At 33.6% G+C, this 23,496-nt stretch overlaps 2 protein-coding genes across 2 annotated transcripts; one reads left to right on the top strand and one right to left on the bottom strand.

Annotated features, from left to right (window-relative positions):
• Positions 1-662: 662 nt before the first annotated feature.
• Positions 663-1,506, bottom strand: LOC103516782 (glutamate [NMDA] receptor subunit 1-like). The gene is made up of 2 exons (XM_026826500.1): positions 1,445-1,506; positions 663-1,127 (listed from the first exon to the last, which is right to left on the bottom strand). Exon 2 carries the CDS (start codon positions 1,117-1,119, stop codon positions 826-828), a length of 294 nt encoding a protein of 97 aa, XP_026682301.1. The 5' UTR covers positions 1,120-1,127; positions 1,445-1,506; the 3' UTR covers positions 663-825.
• A 276-nt stretch (positions 1,507-1,782) lies between these two features.
• On the top strand, positions 1,783-22,189 carry LOC103516879 (neurogenic locus protein delta-like). The gene is made up of 4 exons (XM_026826056.1): positions 1,783-1,786; positions 2,321-2,600; positions 13,486-13,610; positions 21,894-22,189. Exons 1-4 carry the CDS (start codon positions 1,783-1,785, stop codon positions 22,187-22,189), a joined length of 705 nt encoding a protein of 234 aa, XP_026681857.1.
• Positions 22,190-23,496: the final 1,307 nt, after the last annotated feature.

Below are 23,496 nucleotides of genomic sequence, written 5' to 3' on the forward strand. Positions count from 1 at the left end.
ATCAGGCATGAGAAACAAGATTATACATAAAAAAAAGATAATTCTCACCAAAATTTTGAATGTTGCACTTTTTGTTGACCCAAACCCGACGAGAACACATAAAAAAATCTCTGGACTCAAAGTAGCTGAGAATCTTTTGAATCCTGTTCAGTGTGTGAAGTAAATTTTATTGTACAAGTTAAGTTTTACTAGAGACGAAGTGGATTTGTCTGTACATTTTTTTCCAAGTTGCTTGAATTGAAAAGAGATATCATTGGGATCTACTTTGATTTCGAAGCTGGCTAAGTGGGTTAGTTCAACTTTTTGAACACTGAATGGGCAGGCACATTGTTTCTTGTTTTTCCACGCGACTTTGAATTTCATCAGTTTTCAAAGAAGATATTCGAAATTTTTGAGATGTTTCCAAAATTTCTGACTCAGACGAATCATTCCCACCGGAACTTGAATAGAATTACAGGTAGCCCATGTGTTAGCAAATCTCAGGGTTCAGTGTTCGTAGCCCTGGGTCCCTGCTGGTCCTTTTTTTCACATGTAAAACGGTAAATTACAATCGAGTTATTAAATTAAATGAAAAACAAAAAAAAAAATTAATAATTTTTAGGAATCCATGATCATATTGGACATGTTTATGAGCTCTATTTCAGAGCAAGAAGAGAAAACATCGGCTCCTGCATCGTTGATTAGATTGCCAAGATTCTGAATCCTTCTCATCGAACCGAATCGGACGATTTAGAGCCATCATTTTTAAATGTATGGTCCAATCTAGTACACTTCGCTTGCACTCTAAAATTAACCATGCTCGGGAGTTCTGGCGAATTTATTTTATTACGGGCGTGGCATAAGAAGAATATGAGGAAATAATGTTATTCCTACCTCGATAGCAGTCCTCCATTTGTCTGCAGCATGTCTGGCCAACTCCAATCGCTTTTGTTTTTTGATTTGATGTTTCTTGTACACCATTTCTATAATAATGAGACCTATTCCTCCCACAATACCGGCAGCCACTAGAATGAATACACCTGCCATGTTCTTCAAACCGAGAGTGTTAGGAGTTTTCTCATATTGCTCACATTGCTGGACATTGCCTAGCAAAATCCAAGTGTTATCCAGGCGCTCCATGAAACCACCTGAAATTATAATTATAGATTATAGGTACATTATTTCATTTTTCTATTTAGGGGTTCAGAGTCAAGAACTCACTGAGTGATCATTTTTTAATAATTAATTGGGATATTTTTTAGGTCCAAACTTAAGTAACCAAATTATCCCAACCCCATTAGAATCCGGATTGCACAACCACTAAATAATCATAGGATCGAAAGAGTCGGATTCTATCCAGCTTCTAGGAAGTTTATAAAATTCTGGATAGGTAAAACGGATTCTAAGTGGGTAGAAACCGGATTGCAATATCCTAGGATTCACCAAATTATTGGTTTCTACCCACCTCGAAAAATTCCAGCAAACCTTTTGCACTCCAAAGCATGGCTAACAATAAACAACAATAGAAAAATCCTAGATACGGTCCATGGCATGGTGACAATGCCATTTTCAAAAACCCACTTCTGGTCAATGGCATGGTGGGCATGCAACAACGTTTCCCTCCAATTTTTTTCTATTTCTATCTATTTTAAAGTCAACCAATCAAAAAATGACTTACATCATTCTATTCTGCGCAGTATGTTCTACTAAACAATACCAAATTCACACTTGTAAACAAAACCTGTCAGCCGTTATTAATCACAAAAGAAATTAATAAGTGTGAATTTCAAGGAGCAGTTGCAAATGGGTAAAAATTATAAATAAATGGTCGATTCCTGTGTAAAAAGTTGGGAAAAATCCAAAAAAGGAATTTTAATTGTGTTAAGCATATTTAAATGCTTGTCACAAACATCGTTCCCCGAATATTTCACCTAGATAAATTTCATGACATGACTTGGACTCGAACCACCAACCTCCAGATCCAAAGTCCAACGCGTTAACAACTGCACCAAAACACATTCTGGGGAGGTTGTGAAATGTGCAACGAACTAATAAAGTATTCAAGTAATGTTTCAATTTGTACAAATTTGTACATGGACTGTAGTGCAAACAGTCTAAACTCGTGGAAATATGAAGAGAATTACAAGACTCAAATTCTTAATCACCGGATTGATAAGAGCTTTATTTTTACAAAGTGCACCACGGTACACACCTGTATATTTCTTCAAGGTGTACGTATCTGATATTGAGGTCTTTTGAGATCAGTTCTTTTATGGACCGACATTTTTGGATAGGGACTTGGCCTTTTTCATATTTGTTTTTGATGGGGTTTTAATTTCAGGAAATGATTTTTGGACGGGTGGATTAAATCCAGGACTCTTATGGATTTGGGCGAACAGTGCTAAACCAGTGCAAAACAAAGAGCCGACACATCCAGAAGATAACATCCCAGGGAGCGGCAGGTGTTTGAAACTGGCGTACAACGGATCTAAGAAAATTTTCATTTACAATGGAGCAGACTGTTCTATCCGACAGAAATATATCTGTGAGCACGAAGAAAATACAACGGAGAGAGCTCTGGGCAGAATTCACAAGTCTCTGACGTTAAAACAATCTGAATTGTGAATAGTCTTATCTTTAAGGAAGAAATTTCAAAAGAATTATTGATAGGTGTTAGGTGTACTCCTTATGCGTCAAGGAAACCAAAAATCACTTGAGAGAAATAATAATAATAATAAATCTGTACCTATTGGTACCTATTGTCTAATTTAAACGATTTTTATTATTATTTTTTTTCCATAGGATCGTTAGGTAAGGTGGGGGAAGTGTAATACTAAATTTGAGACCTCGGGACTTGAGGGGATAACTTTTGGCGGCGGAAAAACCGCTAGAAAACGGCCGACATTTCGCACATTTTTCAGTTTTTCGCTTCTATCTCCTCAACCGTTCGTCCTACGCGGATTTCATGCGCATCAAACCATATGATGGTGTGGTCAAACTTCATTTCATATTCAGTTAATGTGCTCTTACTCGTACAGCACTCTGTAGGTCAAATAGGTGGCCGAAAATTGGTCGGATTTTTTTTTTTCTTTTTCAAAGTTATATGTACAATTTTCCGAGCCAGGATTGTCAGGCATACTAAGACAAGTGTGGAACCAAATTTTCGACCTCGAAATCCCAGGGAAAACTTTTGAGGGCAAAAACCTCGAAGAAAATGAACAATTTTTGGCACTTTTTTAGTTTTCCGCTTATAACTCCTTAACCACGCCCCTGATGTAAAAAGTAAAAACATACGTTTAAAGTTGAAAAAAAATTCTTCAAGATTAAGTGGTCACAAAGAATTTTATATAAAGCAAAACTTTTCTAATTAACCATTTAACGAATTTTCTGCAGTAAAAATCAATCAAGCTAAAATCTCAAATTCTTTGGGGTAAAGCAGAGCTTTTCCACAACTTTAGTGGATATCACAACATTAGGTACTAAGTGCCTCCTTTGCAATCAATTTCCATATTTGAAAAATCTTTTTACACTGGTAATGCAGTCACTGGTCGCTACTCAATTAAAGTAGCTACTCAATTATCCACATATATCATCATGAAATTCAAATTTTCAGGAATTTGGATCGGCTGCACAATAGGCGATTTACTGATTTTTAAAATACGGAAAAACTTTGATTTTTATTTAATGAATATAAAACACTTTATTTTAATTTTTAAAATGTTTTTGAAGAAGATTGTTTTATCAACATACAATAATTAATAATGTTGTTGTTGTTGTTGTTGTTGTTGTTGTTGTTGTTGTTGTTGTTGTTGTTGTTGTTGTTGTTGTTGTTGTAGCTGAAAAATTTAAATTTTTAGCTTTGGTCACGCTTGTTCAGGTCTGGTCCACTTAGGTAAACGCAACGCAACCAATTTTAACTTCATGTCTTAGCTATTCCAAGTACCAAATAATTTGGTACTTGGAATTTATTTGGTTCAGGTTACATGCAAGGGACACTCTTCCATTGGTCACTGTCATATTTTAATATCCTGTTTTCTGTTATAAAATGAGATAGACATTATTGTAAATTGCCAGGTATTGCAAATAAATTTACAATCTAAGTCGTACGGCCAGAGTCATCCTACAAGTTTCATACTTATACCTATACGAGTACTTCATTTAATAGGTCAATGTGTTAAAGCTCACACTTATATTTCCTTGTTCTCTTTGAACGAATCCCTCCAAGTACACACTTTACTATAAAGTTGTATTTTGATTAGTAGGTTAATGAATTTAAAAAGTATACAAATATGAAATATACCCGCGCATATGTATGTTCGTATTGTATAATGCATAAATATTGTGTGCTGCTTAAAGCTAACGGCATTATCTGAACAATTAGTAGACTAGTCAGAGAAAGAAACTCTCACGCTTGTATGTGTGTAGAATGAATTCATTATTCTATATTTGAGGCCTTGGAATACCAATGGTCAGTTTGGTAGATTCCACATCCCAAAACCATGTTAAACCTGTATCTACAACTTGCTATTATCTATATTTATAAAGTTTAGTACGATTATGAGTAAATTTTTGTGCTACCTCATTTTCTTCTTTTTCAAGTCAAATCTGCATTAAAATACTATATTTATAAAGTTTAGTACGATTATGAGTAAATTTTTGTGCTACCTCATTTTCTTCTTTTTCAAGTCAAATCTGCATTAAAATATTTGGTTGTCTTCATAGTCGTTTTCCACTTCATTTTGTTCAGAGTTATTTTCCATTAATGATCTTAGAGTTCATGCTCGCATTTTTATAGGATTTCATTTTGACGATTTTATTTCATTTTGTGTACAATTTTATACTTGGTCACTATAGTTTTGGCAAAGTAAGAGTACAGCGCCATGGTTCATTGCATCAATGCATCGTTACCATACTGCAAAATGATTATGTACATACGTAAGATGCATCAGATTAGCGAGATTGATATTTTGCATCCGAGATACATTCAATCAATGATGATTGTTTTTGCATCTGAAGAAGAGATGCTTTCTAAATCCTTTGTATTTTCACCTTTAACTGAAGTGTAAGCAAATATTAGATAAGTACATAGGTACCTACATCGAAATTTTCTTCGACATCATTTCATATAGGTACATACCTTACGATGACATGACATCTTCATATTACATACCTAAAAGAGAAAACATTATATATAGAAGTGAAAATGATAAATGGGGGTTTCAGTTTCTAATCATTTCAATTTCTCGTCCTCATTCTCCCTCCTCACCACAAACTTAATTACAATATCAATCTTCTTTTCAATGACTAAGACATTTGATGCTCCTCGTCTTCTATCCCACATACTGAATATTAAACAAATTAGGTAGGTACATAGGTACTGATTTTCTTTAATCACGATCGAATAAAGTAGGGGCTAAAAAATTCCCGGAGGGACGGACCCAGCTTGTTTAAACCTATTTTAAGCCATCACATCAAATATTAACCTCTCAAGTCCGAGTAGGGCGGCTTTCTCAAATAACGGACACCTTATCCTATATATCATTTCAGGGATAAAAACACAAGCTATCTATTGAAAGTACGTTCTCAGGCATTGTTGCTTAGTTATTTACTATGTACCTATACCTACCCTATATAACAAATGCCATGTTCTATAAAAATGTTAAAATTGTCATCGAATTTTTCTCTTCGTAAAAGTGTAGGAAATGAAATTTTTAGAAACTGTACCTCCACTCACTGTCTATTTTTATTGTGAGAAATGTTTTACTATTACCTATCAACAACAATGCTATGTTATCAGTTCATCAATGACCAACATAGAACTTACATTTACAACATTAACAAAGTTACTTATACTTCTTCTTTTGCATACTTCAGTAACGACAGATTCCTTAGACCTAAACTGTCCAATGCGAAGTACTACGGTCATATCCAGGAGTCAACAATAGAAATACCTTTTCCAATTGAATTCAGTTGTTCCAATAGAAAAACTTAACATTTTTATTGCTCAGGTCCAAAGAAAAGACCCTTCGTCCGATAAAAGAGAGGAATATTTTTCCTTTGACTTTAGCTACTGTGAAGACAAAGGTGTCAGATATTTTATCCGTAATAATAGAATAATTTTTTCTTCTTTCTAAAAGTCACTTTAGTAACGCTACCGAATTCTTCAAAATACTATCCTTTACTAATTGGTGATTGAGTGACAGATAACACAATAGGCTCTAGATACCGTCATGAATTTGGTAACTACCTTTAAGAGTACGTTTTAATGGTAATGTCTTGAATAATTTAGGCGCCTAATTAGTGAGAAAATGAAACTTGTGTAATTCGTCATCACTTTAATTTGGTAGAAGTTTCTACTAGGTTCCGATCTCTTGCTATATTTATTGAAACATTTTTACCGTAAAAATCTCACGTCTTTCTATGGAATCTATAGACATGAAAATGAAACTTGTGTAATTCGTCATCACTTTAATTTGGTAGAAATTTCTACTAGGTTCCGATCTCTTGCTATATTTATTGAAACATTTTTACCGTAAAAATCTCACGTCTTTCTATGGAATCTATAGACATGAATAGGTAAATTTCCTCGTTAAGCGTACCCATTATCGCTAGGTGTCAATGTCGAGGGTAAAACAACTACCAGTTACCTAATCTAATAAAAACATAATTTTGTACAACCTCTTGTCACCATGTATTATTTAATGATTAAATTACACATTATTCTTAAACAATCAAAATTAGAGGAGCTAATGTAAACAGATCCACTTGAAGCACCAACACATATTGTTTCCTCTAATAAGGATATCTGGGCGCCACTTCACAATCAAAATTAGAGGAGCTAATGTAAACAGATCCACTTGAAGCACCAACACATATTGTTTCCTCTAATAAGGATATCTGGGCGCCAAGGATTTAATAATAAAGGAAGATATCAGGATATTCCGTCTATGATTGGTGCTAGATTTCGAGACAAGATGATACATCACATAAACACTTGTCACAACTTGGTTTCTTATAGATATAAAAACATTTCTATATTAGATAAAATGAATATTTTTTATGTAGGATAATCTATTGCTTTCGAAGTTGACAAGAAGGAATCCAACCCAAGTAAATAACACATTTGTATCTAGAAGTCACCATGTCCCCAATATATGTAATAATACCCATAAAAGAACTCTGAACCCCGGATGTTCCAACTGAAACAAGATTATACATAAAAAAAAAGATAATTCTCACCAAAATTTTGAATGTTGCACTTTTTGTTGACCCAAACCCGACTCGCAATGACTTTTCAAGGCAAATTAGATAGTTGTAGTACATAGCCGAGTAACCTTGTCTGAAGCTCATGGAGTTCTCACATGATACCTCAGTGCGTGACAGTCTTAGATGAGGAATTTGAGGATCTAAGAAATGCCTTGTAGGATCGTGTATGAGATTTTCTTTTCTTTTCTATCCTAGTTTTACATCGACCTTTTTGGTAGAGGTGTTAGTGACATTATAAATAACACACACAGTAGCAACTCTTCTGTTTACAAAGCTCATGGAGTTCTCACATGATACCTCAGTGCGTGACAGTCTTAGATGAGGAATTTGAGGACCTAAGAAATGCCTTGTAGGATCGTGTATGAGATTTTCTTTTGTTTTCTATCCTAGTTTTACATCGACCTTTTTGGTAGAGGTGTTAGTGACATTATAAATAACACACACAGTAGCAACTCTTCTGTTTACTCCCCAAAGACAATGATCTTGACTGGATTTTGTTTGTAGTCGATGCTTCTCAATGCTTAAATTCCTTTCCTTTCTTAAACATGGTACAAAGTCAAAAGCAAGAAGGAAAAGAAACAATAGAATACCAGTAGGAGAAATAAATCATCGGATAATTATCAAGTCACAAAATATTCTATCTGGAAGTTCTTCATGTTTTCTTTTCAGATTATTGTTCTTAATGCTTTGTTATCCCCCGAACACAAATGAAATTAGTTCAAAATAAATATTAATCATACCATTCATAACACATATATACTAGATGTTATCTTAAAGAGTAGAATTAGTCATGCTTTTTTCTTCTTCTCAAAGTCTTTCATTCGTGGGATATAGGTAACGAAATTTGTTTAAAAGATAATTTCGGTACCCAAGGGATGTTGGTTCTTCGGAAGTTACCTACTAGATGTTATCTTAAACAGTAGAATTAGTCATGCTTTTTTCTTCTTCCCAAAGTCTTTCATTCGTGGGATATAGGTAACGAAATTTGTTTAAAAGATAATTTCGGTACCCAAGGGATGTTGGTTCTTCGGAAGTTAATTTCTGGTATCCAGGAAGATAAAGTAGGTATCTCCTGAAATTTCCTCAACTACTAGACTAAAGCTAAAGATATTTCTACTTACATATTAAAGGACGTAAGAGGTGAGAAGTGATTTTCAATATCAAGTTCAACACGTCAGTTTCTGGTATCCAGGAAGATAAAGTAGGTATCTCCTGAAATTTCCTCAACGACTAGACTAAAGCTAAAGATATTTCTACTTACATATTAAAGGACGTAAGAGGTGAGAAGTGATTTTCAATATCAAGTTCAACACGTCACCGTTTAGTTTCGTATTCCTGAGAATTTACTGGTGGCGTTTCTCTCAGATTTTGTTTTGAAGTTATTTTCGTCCAAAGTCTAGCCTGATGTCTGAAACGAAATTATTTTGCAACATATTCCCTTGTTGTCTTGGTGTCGCGTTGTTCACTTTGTAACTCATTGTCTTGTGAGTTTTTTGAAGATCCTACGACAAATTTTCTATCAATGTAGGTATAGGTACCTTTTGTATAAGCTTTAAAAAAATTCGTTGTTTTCCTCAATTTCTTCTCAAAACAACCACTTTGCATAATGTCCTTTGCTTGCATATTATAATTTTTCCCACCATAGAAACTCACCAGTAGGAAATGCATAAAATTATACAAACTTCATCTAACAATTCCAACAGGTAGCTATTATTAAACAAGGTATTATTTATCGGAAGTTATACTCTCATATAATGTGTGGGAGTTGAGTTCATTTGTCAAAAATATAAAAAAAATTTCATAATACTACATTATTCCTAACATTTTCCCCTTCTATATGTTAGAAATTCCTAGTACAACTAGTACAGGACATAATTTAGTTTTGATTAATTGTCATTTTCGACAGCAATATCTGCCCTCGAAGGAATCACAAGTATTGTCATACTGTCATACAGCGAATCATATCCTTTGAATTACCCTTGGTATCAACATGGATATTTCAGAAGACTCAGTGTGAGGTCAAAATGTTTTCCTTTTTGGCGTACATTAATTCTAGATTCTAAAAATAGTAATTTTGCACTTGTAAAAAACAGAGAATTCACCTTATTTACTAGTAGGTATATCTATTGAAATAACAATACATTATAGATACCTAGTAATAAATAATAACACGATGTTGGAAATAAAAATATTTATAAAATTTTAATTTTGATAGTCGTACCTACATTCTGTCCCGTAAGTAGAATCTCAAGCTCTCCTAGATATGCCCACTTGATAATGTCCTCTTGTTCAGCTGCTAAATCAAGTCAACTACTAATCTTCTAATCTAGTTCTAAGAACCACCCAAATTGAAATAGTTCAAAACTTAGAGAAGATGCTTATCTTAAGGAGTTGATAAAACCTGAAGTTTTTCGTTCATAGTCGTTAGCCTGTTTTTAACACAAAAACCTAACCTTTCTTATGACCAAATTTTTTGTCTCTGAAAATCTTTGCTGGTTTTGCTCATGATGTGACCTTTTATTGTGAAATGTTTTCTCAGCCCATATATAAATATAACTTTACGCTTGATAATAATTTGCAGTCGTTCTTCTGATTTTTACCAGCATGGTCTTTGAGCTTGAGATAAATTATACTGTATGAGCCAAACGAGAGTGAGTGAGACAGAGTTCCACGGAAAGGAAGTACACACATAAATGAATATCCCGACATATAATTCAGGAATGTGATAATCGATAGATGCCAATATTTTGTGATTCAAACTTCTGATCTGCAATATTTAGCACCATTTCGATTGGATTGTAGAGGAAGATATGAATACTATATTGTAAATTCAGCAAATGATTCAAACAGATCTTGGTTGGCCTTCGGATTAACTCTTTGTTTCAAGTACCAACTTGGATCGTGAGTCCTCTGTTAGACCCAACGCGTTATCGGGGGGTTCTAAATTCTAAAACAAGTCTGTACATGTTCATCGCAAATCTTCCTTTGTAAAAAAAATAAAAATAAAAAAAATACGGGAGGTCTTATTGAATCACCCTGAACGAATAATTTATTTGCATCATAAAATCTACATCTTGCTGAATACAAACGAGTAGTTTTTTTTTTGCTATAAACCTTTTACTTCTTCGAAATTTATTTTGAGCTTTGAGAAATAGACTCAACTTTAAGATGCGATCTCAATGGAAGAGAAAAAGTTGAAAACTTACTTTCCGAAGTCCTTTCCTGAAAGTTCTCCATACTTAATTGCCTATTATTTCCTTTGACGTGTTTCGTGATTATTTCTCTTTCGACTTTTTTTCTCATTTTAGTTGTGTTTTTGGTATATTGTCTGCTCATTAACACAGTTTTCTAACCATTAAATCAAACCGATTAGAGCTTCATGAATCGCGAACCAACCATACTGTGTCTAAATGAAATTTCTACTAATCAGACGTTGCGTTGATACCATTAGCAACTTTATCAGTAACCATCAGGAGTACAAGGTTCCCTCCGTACTTGCTTTCATACTTGTATGCGCCTTAACTCCTGAATAGATATGCAATCCGAGTACTCGGGGTCCGTGGGAAACAAACATGCTTTAAATTCTTTTATTATGAAAGGATGAGTTGGAGAGACGCTGGTGACTGAGTCTCCGAGTTCGAATCTCTTCAGTCCAGAATTAATTACCTGTGGACTTTAGATTTTCTGGTTAATTTTTATTTAAAAATTAATTGGTTTTGATTTCCAAAAATCACTTGAAATGTCTTTATCAATTAATTATTATTTTAAACATAGTACCTACTGAGTTCTCTACTCATGTCAATTCATCTAATAATTTTATTACATTCAACATGGACATTCAACGTGGTACCTACAACTTAACATGGTCAGAATTTCTTTTGAATTTTCTCATGTTTAATTCAGAGTTTAACCATCCTCTGTTTTTTACTTTCTTTATTGCTTATCTTCATTTTTCGTTGTTTCATTCGAGGTATAGTACTCATTATGTACTTAATTTAAGTAAGTTTACCTAATTTCATTTAATTTCGAATATTTAAGGACCAAAAGGACATAACCAGATTTGAATATATTACTAGCATTACTTCCCTACAACCTTGGGTTACTCATGGTAAATCTTACTTCAGAGCTTTGTAAATTACATGTGGAAGAATACATTGTGCATCCTTTTTACTAGAAGGTATTTCTCTGGTAAAAATCTTCAAAGAGATTGGAGACGAGATAAAATATATAAATAACAAACATGAAAAAGAAACATGTATCATAGGTAGTACAAACTGAAGACCCGAGAGAAGAAGGTGATATTTTCATGTAAACAATGTAAAATTATTTTTCTCATGGAAGTAGGTATTAAGAGCTGGACAAAAATAAATACATAACTTGGACGATGTTTCAAGGAATGAATAAAAGAAGTATACATATAAAATAAAAATCACCTAACAATTCCATTAGACGAACAAAACATAAAAAGAAGAAAAAACTATGTTAAATGCATGGAAATCATTTGGACTGAATTTTCAAGTTGTTTGGTTAAATGATAGAGCCAATACATCCATCGGCATCTTCAGTACAACCTCCCCCAGCAGTAAGTCAGTAGGTAATCTTCCTACCTTCCTACTCAAGCATTTTAATGAATAAATTATCCAGTGGTCTTCCATTATATTACCTACGTAGCTCATGTCAGTAAATTTCATCATTTATTACCTATGTTGTAAAATGAAACGCAATTTTTTTCCTTCATCTTTTTATTCTGTGATCACTTGATCCAAACATGGGCTCATGCAGGGAGCCCAATAGATAACATGTTAGAAAAAAGCTCTGCCAAAAGTTTTCACGTTAGATTTGCAATGTTAACACCCTTGTATGCAATAAATTTTAATTTAAAACATGACTAGCTTTCACTGGTACTCGTAGGTAGGTAGGTAGGTATAATTATGAGACACTGTTTATTATTATTTAGTTATAATCACATGTGGATATACTGAATTACAAGCAAAAGGCAAAATTAGTGCCCGAGGCAATCTCTACCTCAGTTAGTGTCATAAGAGAAGCAACATTTTTACCCTTCCTATTTACATAATTTAATAGTAAAATATGAGTTACTTTGTAGGTACGTACGTGAAATCTAATACGCACCTAATTATGACAAATATTTTCCAATGCAAAACATTTTTAATTTATGCGAAACTTGGCAATTTTAAATTAACGTGGTACCTACAACTTAAAATGGTCAGAATTTCTTTTGAATTTTCTCATGTTTAATTCAGAGTTTAACCATCCTCTGTTTTTTACTTTCTTTATTGCTTATCTTCATAGACACCGGTTCAATATCCTGATAATGCTGAATTAGTCTGATTGTCACAAGTCCCAATGAGCACTGAAGACGGTCTTATTACATTTACACCTCGAACTTGCACAGTTTTTTCCTCCTTCTTCATCACATCTCCACTTGGTCTATCTTTTTGATTTTCATTTGCTCTTCCTTTTAATCTTTGTCTTGTTTCGTTTCTTCCCATTGTTCTTTGATCTCGTATTACAAATGAATTGAAATGAAAAATATAAAATATGATAGGTTGGCTTAGGAATCAATAACTTATTGACTAAGGATATGTGGAACCCTGATCCTATTAGGAGACTCATTCAGCATGAGTTGTGGTGTTAGTCATCTATCTTGAATCCTTATATTTTTTCTGGTAGAAAGAGCGTGTTAAGAGACTTGAAAATATGAATATTTAGATTCGCAGAAATTCATAAAAATAAATTGAATTTTACCTGATGTATCATGAAAATACATGAAATATGAATGCAGCTAAGAAATATATGTCTAGTACCTATCTATGTAGTTTTTAGGTACACTCCAAAGACAATGGTACCTAGTCTAATGAGTTTTTTCTTCTTTGTATAAAATATATAAACATACGAGTACCTAAAAATTCAAAATTAGGACAAACATAAAATACCTAGGAAGCAGAAGAAAATCTACTTACTTACATGAGGTTGATAATGGTACCTACTTATGTTAAAAAGGAGCAGTAAATTGCTTTTCTTCATTGCATGATCATTTCTACTGCCATACGAACACATCGTTTGCCACATTAGGTCTTATTAAACGCCAACACATGTCAATAATACTTGCCTTATGTATTGATAAAATTGATCAATTACTCCTATCAGTACACTGTTTTTTATTATTATTATTATTTTTAAGCTCGTTCTACGTCGGTTAACTTGAAGAAAATATAGGTACCTATCCCAATGTTATTCTACAACTAACGATTTCTTCTTTTATTTTCAGGGTACATTTTCACTGATAGTAGAAGCCTGGCATGACACCAATTCTTCGTCGGAAAACGGAGTGACGTCGGGGGGTAAGGATTTTCCACTTTTCTAATTATCTAATTATATTTCCGAGTTAAGTACTTATACCTAATAATATCTTATCTAATAATCTAGAATATTTTCATACGTAAGGACGAGCATGGAATTATACTTGCAGTTGAACATTCTACAAAAGTCAGTCACATTCGTGCAAAACATTTCACCGAGTAAGACCAACTGTAAGTTACTCTTTGCATGACTGTACAAAATTTATTCTTTTTTTCCCAACTTTCGAGGGAAAACTAGATTTTTTCTTCTTGAAGTTTGTACCTACCTACAAAGTTGAAACCTCTCAAACGCTCACAATTTTCTTTTCTTTTCTGCAGACGAGACGGTAGAAGAGAAAAATTGTTGTTTTTAGTAGGTACCCATGTTAATATTATTGTCCATAAAATACATATCTACTATAATCTTTTATTTACAATATGATTGATCCAACGTCACTAAAAACTTCTATTGGTTACAAAACAAATGGACAGGGGGCAACTTCAGACGAGAAAAAAACTTACATCCCAAAACCTGAAAGTTAGAATTGAGAAGATTCCTTTTTCCGGATGGCGTAACAAGGACAAGATGAGTTTGAATGAAAGAGATATTGGGAATACATAATACCATTCCAACAAATCTGGAAGTTTTTTTTCTCGAAACATTGATTCAATGCCAGAAATCTGTCAAAAATTTTATTTCACTTTTGCTTTGAGAGATATTTTAAATGTCTTGGAAATTTTGATTAAAAAATGTCTTATTCTTAATATATGTATAGGTATGAATGTGTAATAATGTTTCTTTAAGTTTTTGTCTGAGAGAGATAATATGCATCAGTTGTACGATTACAATATCGGACACGACAACCTGATCTAGTATGGTGGGTACCTATCTACTGGTTGTCAAATCAATCATATTATTATGTTTCATGGAGGGAAAGACCCGTGATGAAATCTATCGTGAGACCACTTCTAGTCTCATCTGACCAATCTTAACTATCTACCCAATATTTTCTATGTCCCGGCTGATTTATCACTTGCATTGCTGACTTCATTGTGATGGTCAAGTTAAAGCATACCTATGTATTACATATTGTTGGCGTTTAAAATCTAAGAGGCATTATAGGCCTAAAAATTGAACATTGTTACGAATCTACGTATGCTATAAAAGGAAGTTCCTACATAGATAAGTGATATGAAGTTTTGCTGATACATTATTTAGATGTCAAATCGATATCGAAGGGTTAAGAGACTAATTTGTTGACCAATAAAAATGTTAATGACTTTGAAATTCATAGGCAGAACAAAACAAGTTGATATTTAATTACCTCTTCACTCCTTATAGTGTGGAGTTAAGCAACTTGATATGTATACCTACATCTAGGAGTGGGTATCTTTCATTCATTCAAAATGTTAGCCACTTAATTCTTACGTGACGAGACTGACTAGTGGCTAGCTGGCTAGGTGCTTTCTTACTTTGCTGCGTTTCTGTTGTCATCCAACATCTATCATAATTCATAATAATCATACTTACTTGCTCATTACCTAAAAAATTAAATTTAAATAGGATAAGTTTTTTGCTGTGCTTTCTTACTTTGCTGCGTTTCTGTTGTCATCCAACATCTATCATCTTCTTCTTTCACTTCGTCTTTAATCCCGCTCAAGCGGGGTCGACGTTTCTTGTCAGTTGTCTCCAGTCATGTCTGTTTGTATCATCCAACATCTATCATAATTCATAATAATCATACTTACTTGCTCATTACCTAAAAAATTAAATTTAAATAGGATAAGTTTTTTGCTTTGCCTGGATCTCGAAGCTGTGACATTCAGACCGCAACAATATCTCGTTAGTCCACTTGACTGTATTATTTGAAGAGGTGATAAACATATAAAATACCTTCTCTCCTAATGAAATTATATTTTACTGTCTCCCAACAAAGTAACCCATAAATATTGTAAACAGTTTTATATGCTTTGAATAATAATTAATATTTTTCTCTCTTTTTGAAAAGAAAGAAGAATTAATCGTATTTTTTTTTTTTTTTTTTTTTTTTTTTTTAAATCTTGTTCTGAATATGAAATGTGACGTCGGGAGGTAAGGATTTTCCACTTGTCTAATTATATTTCCGAGTTTGGTACTTATACCTAATAATATCTTATCTAATAATCTAGAATATTTTCATACGTAAGGACGAGCATGCAATTATACTTGCAGTTGAACATTCTACAAAAGTCAGTCACATTCGTGCAAAACATTTCACCGAGTAAGACCAACTGTAAGTTACTCTTAATTTGCAAATCGCACGAAATCTTGAAACATTCAGAGTGCTATTCTTCACTCAAGATCGGCACCGAGCTGCGAGTAACGCTTCGATAAAATTAATAAACAATTCGCTGCAAACGATTTGACAAGTAATTTTTATGTTCGTTCACAATCGACACATCCTTTTGACCTTTCCGGTGTGAACAGGTCAACGGATGAAGTGATGAAAATTGGCGACAAGCTAGTGAGTGACAGATTTCATGACGGTTTCAAGTTTGCAACTTTGGTTTCGGTCAGTAAATTTTTGAACTTTATTTGTCCAGAAGTGCGAATAGTTGAAGATCTGCCTGTAGAAGAACAACCCATAACCAATAAAATCCCAGCGACATGAATATGAGTAAAACTCTTTTTTTAGATTCATGACTGCATATTGCATCTTCCAGTGGCGGATATGGCCTGGAATCCTTCCTTATTTGTTTATGATACCTTTGATTATTTCTTACAGAATTATTTTTGAACTTTCGAAGGAAAAGATCCATAGGTTCTTCAAGTAACCTTTTCTACCCAACTCCCAAGATAGCATGTATTCGCAGCATTGCTACGTTGAATGGCCTTGCTCAAACGTTACCCTCTGCCTTGCTAATTTTTCTCCAGTTATACCTCTTTAAATAATAACATCATCTCCCTTAGAGCTAGATATTTCCCTACACTAAATTTAGATCCCCTCCAAGTCGCCACTAGTCAGTGCATAACAACTGCACATACCCTGCCTCACTGTATCTATCCATGAGAACTTTAGCAAGATTTATCTTCGTTTTAATTTCTTACTCATATTCTTTTTCAAGCACAAAACTCGGAGGAGAATAAAGAACGTTAATAGATAACGAAACTGAGAATCTCAACTCTTCCTCTCTATCTTCTTCTTGTTCCTTTTTACTTCTTCTTCAATTTCGCCCTTGTGGCTTGGAAGTCGTTGAGCTCTTCTATAAGGAGACTGGGGTATTCTCTAGGGTCTCTCATGATCATCGAGGATCTAAAAGACCAGGGAAATAAAAGATGAGTAATTGCATTGTAATTTTCAAAGCAGATACTCTTTCTGAGTATCACTTTGGAATTCTCTTACGAGTTTTGCCTAGTTCCAGAGTACTCTTTGGTAGATAGTATTTAATACATATTATGAGTAAGGGTTTTCTGAACTTTATTAGGAAGACTAGAAGTCAATTTGATAGGTATGCCATAGGTATTTTAGGTAAGGGAAACCTAATGTTTATCTCGTTGGGGGAAAAAAATCTTGGTGCATCACTACCATGTATTTGAACAGGCATAATGGATCAGACCACTTTCAATATCTGAAACTCGGCGAGAAAGTTCATCTTACACACTTCCTTGTTAAACATTTGATTACCTACTTGAAATTCAATCGGTTTTCAATAGTCCGGCACCTACAATTGAATGTCTTGTTTATACTATCCGGTGTTAGTGCTACACTGATAGATTGACACTATTATAGTCCTTAGTTCTCATATTACTTGTGAACATGGGCATACCGTGACTTGTAGCACCGATTAATGTAAACAATTTTTCGAATCAAAACATCGATATCAAATTCGACCTAAGAAAGTAGTTCGGTTTACTTTGTCACACAATATCATCGTACATATCGAATTATTACCCAAACAGATAGTCCAAATATTTCACGTACATATTTAACTGGGTAACAGTTTACTTTTATTTCTTTGAAATCAGCAGAAAAAGAGTGTCTTTGAAAATCTACTGGGTGTCATTAAGGCTTTGCATACACTTTGAAAACGTTTTACATGAATGTTTTGTGTTTTCTCAAAGTTCTATAAAGTTTAATGGGAATAATACGTGAACAATGTAAACATTATCTTGGCCAGTATGGAAGATAAAGAATGTACATACCCCTTCATTATGTTTCTGCACACTTTCTTTGGATACCAGCAGTTCTATTTATGGCTGGAAAAGGGGGGAGTCAGATATTTTAAGTTTAATAGGAGTCGGTAGTGTGCTGTGCAAGCTATAATAAGTAAACAGCATTTATGAAAAATATGGCCAAAGAAAAAACATAATATTTTTTAACATATCCTCACGTACTCACTAAAGTCAATTAAAATTTTAAAATAGCAATATCTAATTTATAATGAAAAGTGAAGGAGATGATGATGGTTGATGGCGAATGGTGGATGGCTGATGATGATAATAATGATGATGATGATGATGATGATGATGATGATGATGATGATGATGATGATGATGATGATGATGATGATGATGATGATGATGAGGTTATAATCACATGTGGATAGGTATACTGAATTACAAGCAAAAGGCAAAATTAGTGCCCGAGGCAATCTCTACCTCAGTTAGTGTCATAAGAGAAGCAACATTTTTAACCTTCCTATTTACATAATTTAATAGTAAAATATGAGTTACTTTGTAGGTACCTACGTGAAATCTAATACGCACCTAATTATGACAAATATTTTCCAATGCAAAACATTTTTAATTTATGCGAAACTTGGCAATTTTAAATATGTGCATAGAAATGACATCACTGCATAGTTTATGTTGATTTGAATTTTGATATGGCTGAACGGATTTAGTAGCAGCTTGGAACTCACCCGGGATTTAAGATTGCGGAGTAATCAAATATTTATAGTAAACATGAAATAATTGATTTAAATTAAGAGTAGGGTTTTCTTTTATTTAATTCAAAGATTTTCTGTCTTTTTGTTTATAGAAATGAAAAATTCGCGCTCTTTAGCAGAAACCTTCAGCCCAAGGATTTCTTGTCGAATGTAGTTTTTATCTGATTTTTAATCATTTCTTCTGATCAGTTAGTTGTAAGTGTAATAAATCACTCTTGGAATCATTAATATTAAATCTCACAGCTTCTCTGGGACATTTGTGACAAAGGACTTGGAACGTTCGACTAAGGTTTGCATGATGTTACAAACTTGCCTTTCCACCTGCTTTGCATTTACGTCGAGATAAAAGTGGTACTGTTTTTGCCTAATGCAGAATGGGTGACAGTTTGATGTCATTAAAATAGACATAGGTAGACACAATAGACATGAATGATAGGCAGATCATTCCAGTAGGTAACACTTCAGAATATATTATTATTTAGACGTGAAAAGAAAAAGACTGTTCAAAGTCAAAAGACCACATAGATCCAATGGTTGAAATGCTGGCCAAAGTCTATGTATTATTTACCCTTGTAAATCCAGAACAGTTATTTCAAATAGCATATTATACATAAATAAGTATGTGCTTCATTTTTTCTACCTATGTATATTGTACCTATGTGAATTGATAATTTATTATTATTAGCATGCCTACGTACATTACTTGAACTCGTTACACTCTGTATACTAGATCTTTAGGCAAAAAGAAAAATAACAAAAGACATTAGAATAAGATTTTAACCATATTTGGTCAATTTATATCTTAACCTTTTTTTTATTATTATTTTTAAATAAAATGATCTATGAATCATTTTCTACCATAATAAATCTACTTACTTACATGAGGTTGATATTAATGGTACCTACTTATGTTAAAAAGGAGCAGTAAATTGCTTTTCTTCATTGCATGATCATTCTACTGCCATACGAACACATCGTTTGCCACATTAGGTCTTATTAAACGCCAACACATGTCAATAATACTTGCCTTATGTATTGATAACGGTGTTGATGGCGGGAAAGATAAGTTCCAAGTACTATCTCAGTTATAGAGGTGATGGTCATGACGGACAAAATTGCTTTCTTAGATAAAATTATTTCTGGTCCAATTGGAAATCAAGAAAGTTCCAAAGTAAAGAAAATTACGTAATCTTTTGTGATTGACATATTGGAACCAAACAGTGATTGATGGAATTTTTGCTTTCCTTATTTATACTTAAATTGCTGTATTGTCGGTATCATTACAATTACATTAGACTTTAATTGAATTAACAACAAAATTACACTAACACATTTCTCTTGGTTCAGAGAAATGTTGTACCTATTTAAGAACCTGAATCACATTACCAGTTTGTTTAGTGTGGATTACTTTGACTGAAAGCTAGAAGCAAATGGTATAGTAAGGAATGAAGGAGTTAACACAAAACGAAGAAGATTCAAAAAAGTTCATTTATTTTTATCTTCGGTGGCTCATCGAATACCAAGTTAAATGTTCTCAAGTTCAAAGTATTGGATACACTGCAAAAAATGTGAGAGGCGGCCCTTTAACTGCTAAGGTCCCGTCAGACTTTTATACCTTGTCTTTTAACTGAGATCAGCTCCTCAATTTTATCCTCGGGAAGGTGAGTGTACCTCGAAACAGCTAGCATCCCGTTATCTCAGGTGTTTACTTGTCCAGATACCAACCACACACAGCTTTGTTTAACATTAGTAATCTACTCGTACTGGGAACTGGTGTATTCAAATAGCTATGGCCACTGACTGGAATTTGTTCACACTCAGAAAGTTGTTCAACACATAGACCTTATTGACATCTTAAACGAATTAATTTATCGCAGGTGTCTTGTCTTCCCCTCCAATTTAGACTGTTCTTCTGGTATTATTCACGCAACTCTCCAAATAAGAGTTCCCAAGCCGCCAGGTACTTCTTGAAATTTATTTCCTTCTTCAAGAGAGCTGCTCGGACTTTGGTTCCGCCCCTCAAATAAACCACTCAATCGATATATGTATTCGTGATGTAGAGGCTCTTAGGATGTTTCTGATCCATAAGCACATTATTCTGGTTACCCGTGAACTTAGCGGTTGGTGGGGGAGAGGGTATTTATAAGTCGATATATCACATCAAAGCGTTCGGAATGTGGGGATTTTCCCCCACTTTATTATTTTTACTAGAAGGCAATGTACTTTGGCAACTGTAAGTACACCTCTTATTATAACACGTTTCAAGTACACGGTACGTATTCTTGAAACTACTAAAATATAGCAAATAAGCTCTTCTTCATACTACCAGCTTTTTGTTCATTACCTACTTTGAATTTATAAGACTCAAAATTTTATTGCTCAGATATAATAGGTATCTACTTATTTTCTATTTAATCTTTGACCTTATCTATTAATTTCTGCATTGATGTTTTCCAGTTTTCAATGTAAAAGTCTTCATTTTTGCACAAAATAATTATTTATGTTCTTATTGTTTATTGCTTAGGTACATTCTTCTCATAATAACTTTTACATTTTAGTGAAATTCGCATATACCCTCATATACTTATTCAGGTATAAAAATGAGCATTTTACTTGGTTAATGCATATTTTATTATTTTTAGTACCTCATCTAAATGCCTTCCGTAATAATTTTGTACATTTATTTCATAATAAATCAAAGTCTTATCAAGTTATCACCAACGTTTACTACCACAATGAAAAAGTGGTCTCAATAAAACTTTTGTACGTATGTACCTACTTGTACTTTTTTACTTCCTATTTTTTCACTTGAGGTAGAGATACTTACCTAACTACACTGAACCTTTAGCTACTTGGAAAGTAAAGGAAACAGTAGAAAATAATGTGAAAATATAATTTATTCCAGAAAAGAAAAGGAAGTCTAGAGTATCGAAAAGCAAAACCGTTCGTATGATAGGAGAATTTAATATTTCCTAAAATAATAATGATAATAACTTTTTTTGAACTTGGGCCAAAATATTTTTTTTTCTTTTCATAAGATATCTTCACATAGAATGTAAGAGATACGTAGAATTTATTGATAGATACTTTCCTCACCTGATTAAACCCATGCAGGAAACATAAAATATTATGAGATTGAAAACTATTATTATTGATTTTTATGAATTTCTTTGTGTTACGGTATTCGTGTGATAGGTATTGAGGACCTATTGCGCTCATTTCTCAAAAGTAAAAGACCCGTTCATACTTTCAGGAAAAGATGTACCATTTGCTTTTTGGGGATGGGGGGATGTAAAGAAAATGGTCCTTTTACCTTCCGATTTTTCTAATACCGAAACTTTTCTTTCTCTTTCTCAGGCAAAACGCTCATCAGCCGATTGACAACGCAAAGGTGGCTTGACGTTGGTCCTTCCTGGACCGAGGATGAGCATAAGTCCGCTCATTCCTCCATGTTGTATGAATATCGCGTCACCTGTGATCCTCATTACTATGGCAACGGGTGTGCCACCCTTTGCAGGCCGAGAGATGACAGTTTCGGCCACTATACTTGCTCCCACACCGGCGATCGCAAATGTCTACCCGGCTGGTCCGGCGACTATTGCACAAAAGGTAAGAACACGTCTGATTATCATTTATGTTTATTATTAAACTAAATTCAAACCTTGAATATGCAATCAAAATTGCAAAAATTCTCAGCCGTTCAAAAGTTAAGCCCTACAAAAGCCTTACCTAATAGGACTTCTAGGACACTGTTTTGTGTATTAGAACCGTCAATGCAGCTTTATGGGAACTGTGCTAAGTAAAAATGGAAATTCCTATTAATTCAAGGTAGTAGTTTAATCTTAATGTATCAACTAAGTACTTCGTAAAATGTGCAACTACCAATTAATTACTGACCTGAGCTAGTAATTTAGTAGCTACACGTTCGATTTCGTTTCTACTCGTATCAAAAGAAAAAAAAATCATTAGAATCTCTCCAACCCAAACAATCCAAATAAGAAGCATGAGAAAATGGAATCCTCAGACCCACCAGACGAATTGAAGACTGTGGTCTTTCACAGACACCCAGACTTCTATGAGATAATTAAGTTCTATGAACCAAATTTCAATAGAAGACTGAGGAGAATGGTTTATGACAAGAAGTTCCATACTAATTATTCTGATGATGAAAATGTACCAAACCAAAAATAGTGAACTAGAGAATAGACATGAAGACAATACATGATGTCCGATCTGAAGTACAGGTGTTCAAGAACTGCACAGAACTCTCTCTGGAAATTAAACCTAACACCAACATGAGTCAACTGATTTCCGGTCACCCGTTAGAGCTATAATATAATTTAATTATTAAGTTTATTAGATAATAATATGACAGTTTTGGTTTTCCGCGATGATTGCTTAGGGTGTTTCATCCTTTAGGTTGTAAATTCATTTGCAAAATTGTTAAAAAAAAAAAAAAAAAATGTGAAATTACCTCTGTGGAATTTGAATTCAGCTGCCTTGTTTCGAGTTACTGTGTCAATAAACAAAAACCTATACATATGTTTTTGCTAAAGTCAGAGTCCCCTTTACAGTTTGGTTGTAATACAGCTCTATTTTGGAATGTATTCTGACCTTCTCTGTAATTATCGGCGAGTGTCAAAACAGGCCAAATCAAATAAACTTTACTATTTACTATTAAGTGGTAAGTCTTCGAACTTTCAAATCAAGTCGCCCAAAACACCCATCTGCTATTTTATGTCCATAAAAGGCGTTGATAATTGGACTGTTTTTAAGATACTTTTCATCAAATGGAATTAATATGAATGTAGTACCAACCTTGATGGTAGTGTGAGTAGGTACTGACTTCCACTTAAGATAGTTTCGGATTTGTTTATGTTTAGGAAGCGACGAAATGGTTACTAGCTCAATCCGGAGATAAGTATTTTGATATACGTGGAATATTTGATTAGATTTTGAT

Source organism: Diaphorina citri, unplaced genomic scaffold, assembly GCF_000475195.1.
Source record: "Diaphorina citri unplaced genomic scaffold, Diaci psyllid genome assembly version 1.1 scaffold3, whole genome shotgun sequence".
NCBI lineage: Eukaryota > Metazoa > Arthropoda > Insecta > Hemiptera > Psyllidae > Diaphorina > Diaphorina citri.